The following is a 5,590-nucleotide window of genomic DNA, read 5'->3' on the forward strand; positions in this document are numbered from 1 at the left end:
GCAATGCCAAAACAAATAATAAACATGGATTCAGTTGGCTCGAGCTTGTGTGTTCTTATTTATAAGGTAAACAATAATATAGATACAAAAACGAACTTTATTAAAGGAACACAATATATACAGTCGTTATGATGCTGTATGTGTAAATAGACACAAGGTGGCAATGTTTACATCTTAACGATAGATAGATAGATAGATAGATAGATAGATAGATAGATAGATAGATAGATAGATAGATAGATAGATAGATAGATAGATAGATAGATAGATAGATAGATAGATTCCTTCAGTGATTGATTCAGTCATTTGTTCAATGATTTGTAGGCTATTTGTAGATATAGCTTTAATTTTTATTACTGTAAAAAAAAAAAAACGGGTATTCGTGTTTTAAAAAATAAATACAAATAAAACCATGGCTCCCATTCCCAGCTTGTCTAGGTATGTTTTTCTAGCACATAACCACTTAAATGCATACAGGTTGGTATTGCTTCTGGAAAATCCATTGGACAGGAGATCATTTTGCGAGGACAGTCTGGAAGCGTGTCTGTTTCAAGACCCCCGAAATCCCTCCTCCTTTTCATCTCATTTCAAGACAGAGTAGGGGAACTTGAAACAGTTGAATCGGACAAAAAAAAACGGAGGGGGGGGGGGAGTCATGTAGTCACTTCTACGCGCAACAAATTTCGTTGGACGGAAAAGTTGTAGAATAAGTTCGTGTTCGGATTTTTTAAGAATAGCATTTTTTTCTACAGCTTAGCTTGTGTAGTCTCCCCCTAAACTTATGTTTTACTATAAATTTAATAACTTATAGTGACAATGGAGACTAGTATGAGTTCTGTTCCCTTCTTGGCATTGCTACTGTCGTCCTTTCTCGTCTGCGTTTCTGGACAATATCAAGGTGATCATGGTATAGCCGTCCCTGATCATGGATTCTGTCAGCCAATTACAATTCCACTTTGCACGGACATCGCATATAATCAAACTATTATGCCAAACCTTGTCGGACATTATAACCAAGAGGACGCAGGTTTGGAAGTTCATCAGTTTTATCCGCTGGTAAAGGTACAGTGTTCACCGGAGCTCAGGTTCTTTCTGTGCTCTATGTATGCGCCCGTGTGCACAGTGTTAGAAAAGGCAATTCCACCGTGTCGATCAATTTGTGACAGAGCTAAACATGGGTGCGAAGCACTTATGAACAAATTTGGTTTTCAGTGGCCGGAGCGGCTGAGATGCGAGAATTTTCCCGTACTGGGAGACGGACAAATATGCGTGGGTCAGAACGACTCCAAAGCCACTGTTGCGCCTGTTAACATGCCGGTTCCGGGAACACCAGGAATTCACCTATATTCCACACCGGACAGGCCTTTCCGCTGTCCTGCGACACTCAAGGTCCCTACGTATCTGAACTATAAATTTCTTGGAGAGCTAGACTGCGGCGCTCCGTGCGAATCTTCCAAAGCTCACGGCGCCTACATGTTTTTTAACGACCAGGAAATCGAATTCGCCCGTATTTGGATTCTGATCTGGTCGTGCCTGTGTTGCGCGTCCACACTGTTTACAGTTACAACTTATCTGGTAGACATGCAGCGCTTCAGATATCCTGAGCGCCCCATAATTTTCCTGTCTGGCTGCTATACCATGGTCTCAATAGCCTACATCACTGGCTATTTTCTGGGCGACAAAGTCGCATGTAATGAGAGCTTCTTCCCCGATGGCTACAAGACCATCGTGCAGGGTACCAAGAAAGAGGGCTGCACTATCCTCTTCATGATGCTCTACTTCTTCAGCATGGCCTCCTCCATCTGGTGGGTGATCCTGTCGCTCACGTGGTTCCTGGCTGCTGGCATGAAGTGGGGCCACGAGGCCATTGAGGCCAACTCGCAGTACTTCCACCTGGCAGCGTGGGCTGTGCCTGCCGTGAAGACTATCAGTGTGCTGGCACTTGGCCAGGTGGACGGCGATGTGCTGAGTGGCGTGTGCTTTGTGGGCGTGAGCGGGGCGGGTCCCCTGCGCGGCTTTGTCCTGGCACCGCTCTGTGTCTACCTCTTTGTTGGCACGAGCTTCCTGCTGGCTGGCTTCGTGTCGCTCTTCCGCATCCGCACAGTCATGAAGCACGGTGGCACCAAGACGGAGAAGCTGGAGCGTCTGATGGTGCGCATTGGTGTGTTCTCCGTGCTCTACACTGTGCCCGCCACCGTCGTCATTGCCTGCTACTTTTATGAGCAGGCCTTCCGTGAACTCTGGGAGCGGAGTTGGGTCAGTGCTCGTTGCAAGGGCCTGGCTGTGCCCTGTCCACCGCAGACCACACCACGCATCTCCCCTGACTTCACTGTCTACATGATTAAGTACCTCATGACACTCATTGTGGGCATCACCTCTGGGTTCTGGATTTGGTCTGGGAAGACACTGCACTCCTGGAAGAAGTTCTACGCACGCCTGACCAGCAGACAACATGGCGAGACCACTGTGTAGAGGAAAGGACAGGGGAACCTCACTCACACATACGCATACACACACAAACACACACACACAAAGGCTTTGTGCCTTTTTAATTAATGACTCTTTTCACAGAAAGACATTTATGGACAAGGTATGTTTTCAATTATTGTCAGTATTCTGAATTTGGAAACAGTCACTATTGGCATTTGCTGTTGAATATTGCAGGCCACATGTAAGACTGTGAGGGGCAATTAGATGTGATTCTTTTGTTGTCTTTTTTGTGTGTTTATGTTCGGAAATGGTAAAGTCGGGGCAAAATGGAAACTAAACAAATGTGGATATTTCACAGAAAAAAAGAAGCGAAAGCAGAACCAGAAAAAACAAACAAACATGGCTGTTTTGATGACATGTGCGACAGTGCTCTCCATGCCTTGCATTCCATACCCATACCATACCCATGCCTTCTTCTTCACATATCAGCCAAGAAGTCTGCCTGCACAGTGATATGGCAGCTGAAACCTCACACAGCAAACGGAGGCTTGAGCTGATGGGAGGAGCTTTTAAAATGGATGGTGGCGCTGAGGGGGAGGAGCTTTTTAAAAGGGAGGGTGGAGTTGAGGGGGAGGAGCTTTTTAAAGTTCTTTTTAAAACTAGTTCTGTTTTTGCAATAAATTATGCTAGATGTGCTTTGAAGCACTGTAAATAGTATTTGTAATATATATTTGAATATAATTATATATTTGTATTTAAATTTTTGAATTAGTCTTGTTTTTGAGTTTAAACAAGACTCCCTCTCCCTCTTTCTTTCTTAACTCTCTCCCTCTGTCTGCTGCTGACATACACATGCTTGCCGTAGATTAAACTACACATGCTTGCTGTAGATGAAACTCTGTGATCATTTTACTTCCTCCATTCTGAAAGCTGTTTCAAATTAAAAAGGATCCTCGCACAGAATGTTCCTTCTGCTTAGCCTGTAACCCCACCTCTGTCTGCACCTCAAACATCAGGCAGTGGAAGCGCATAAAACAATGACATTCCTCCAAGAGATTTGCCAAGGTGTGAATCGTCACAAGAGAGAGAGGGAGAGTTTGATGAGGGGGTGGGAGGGCTGTTTTTGCAGATTTTTTTTTTTTGGTGAGGAGTGTGAAGCAGTAAACTTTTCATCAGCAAGAGCAGGAACTGCAGGAAGGGTGCATAGTGACATACACTGTGTGTGTGTGTGTGTGTGTGTGTGACTGACAGAAAGACCTTTTGCTTTGCTTTAATCCTCCCTTTTTCAGTTTTTATGTTCCGTGTTCTCCTGCCTGTGTTTCTTAGTGATGATGCGTATGTATCACAGAAAAGCAAACAGGTCACAGGAGTTCTAAAAATGAATATTATGCTATGTGTATTAAGCACAAGGGAGCTCAGGTACGTTTTTGAATCTAGTGGACTCTGTTATAAACAGTGAATCTAGTGGTGAATCTATGGACTCCTCTGTTATAAATGGTGAATCTATGGATTCCTCTGTTATAAATGGTGAATCTATGGACTCTTCTGTTACAAACAGTGGCTGTAAAACCTCTCATTTACCGAGCAAACGATTATCAGATTATTCTGATAAACATACCTCATTGAAGTAGCAGCTCATGCCTGCTTGGCATGCTTTTAGACATTGTGTGTGTGTGTGTGTGTGTGTGTGTGTGTGTGTGTGAGTGAGAGAGAGAGAGAGAGAGAGAGAGAGAGAGAGAGAGAGAGAGAGAATGAATGAGAGTGTGTGTGTGTGTGTGTGTGAGTGAGAGAGAGAGAGAGAGAGAGAGAGAGAGAGAGAGAATGAGAGTGTGTGTGTGTGTGTGTGTGTGTGTGTGTGTGTGTGTGTGTGTGTGTGTGTGTGTGTGTGTGTGTGTGTGTACACTCATGTTTCAGTCCCAAGGCATTCAGTTTCATGCGCTTTCCTTTGCACAATGGCAGCCTTCTGTCTTTACCTTCAGTCTCATTCACTTAGCACTTTCCAGAACCTGGCTTGCAGTAGAAAAGAGTGAGTTTGTTTGTGTGTGTCTGTGAGGGTACACTTGTTGAAAGGGTACTCCATTTCTTCACCAAGGAACTTCAATATGAGTTTTCAGTGAGCTCCTTTGATTACAGAAAGATCTGGTATCACTGCACGTAAGCGAAATACTTCCCCATAATTATACACTCCTAAATACATCTAAATATTTCTAAATTGTGAAATCTTGCTAAATGCATCTAAACATTTTTAAATACGTAAAGTGTATGTTTATCTTACCAATGCATGTATTGGGAGTTTGCCAGTTACAGATCTGATCAGCAGCTCTGGGAGGGTGTGGTGTATGCATCTCATGGACTGTGTAATTACTGTGTCCAGCGAAAAGTTGCTTTAATTAGAAACACTGTACTATGAAGTAGTGCAGTAAAGTCTGGAATATTTTGTTTGACCTGAACTCATGTAGTAGTAGAATTAATGTTGTTTATTAAAAGAAAGTTGGAACTGTGTTCTGGAAGAAGACATGTAGATGGCTGTCTAAAAGCTCTTTTTTCTGCCTTGCATTATACAGTTTGCCAGTATAGTCAGGGTTCTAGGGAAACTGTGATAAGCCAGACACATGCATCTGTTTCTTTTTAGACTGTGCTGCAACTGCCGTGAAAAGGATTATTCACACAAGAGCACACACACACATCCACTCACACAGACAGGCTCAGACAATGAGGGACACACATACTTGAAATAGTATAGCAGGACTCTAGAAAGCCCAGTGATGTCTTTGGCCCTAAATTGAAATAACTTGTTGTGAAGTGTGTGTGTGTGTGTGTGTGTGTGTGTGTGTGTGTGTGTGTGTGTGTGTCTGTCTGTCTGTGCTTGCATTTTCTACTCAAGAATAATCTCTCCAAACATCTCATCAAGCACAGACATTCGCATACGTACAGCCACAGAAATCTGGAAACCCCCTGAAAAGGATTGTAATTCAAATCCTGCCTGCCGACATCTTGGTGAAGTCAGTGGAAGAGAAAGCAGGCCTATCTAGGGCCCTTAGTCTTGCTGCTGAGTTCCTGGTGCAGGTATGAAGGTGGGTGTCCTGGGAGCAGCTCCCAGCCTGCTCTTGGCACACACGCTGGATACTTAGACACTTGAAGAGGACACTTGAAGACCTCT

General features: G+C 43.8%; 1 protein-coding gene across 1 annotated transcript in view; it reads left to right on the forward strand.

Annotated features, from left to right (window-relative positions):
* Positions 1–652: 652 nt before the first annotated feature.
* fzd2 (frizzled class receptor 2) overlaps positions 653–5,590 on the forward strand; it is a 5,734-nt gene continuing 796 nt past the window's right edge. The window contains exon 1 of the mRNA XM_027014665.3: positions 653–5,590. This exon is cut by the window's right edge and continues 796 nt beyond it. Coding sequence (XP_026870466.2) covers positions 817–2,472 — 1,656 coding nt within the window. The 5' untranslated portion in view covers positions 653–816 and the 3' untranslated portion in view covers positions 2,473–5,590.

Source organism: Electrophorus electricus, chromosome 3, assembly GCF_041902795.1.
Source record: "Electrophorus electricus isolate QZ-2024a chromosome 3, ASM4190279v1, whole genome shotgun sequence".
NCBI classification, from domain to species: domain Eukaryota; kingdom Metazoa; phylum Chordata; class Actinopteri; order Gymnotiformes; family Gymnotidae; genus Electrophorus; species Electrophorus electricus.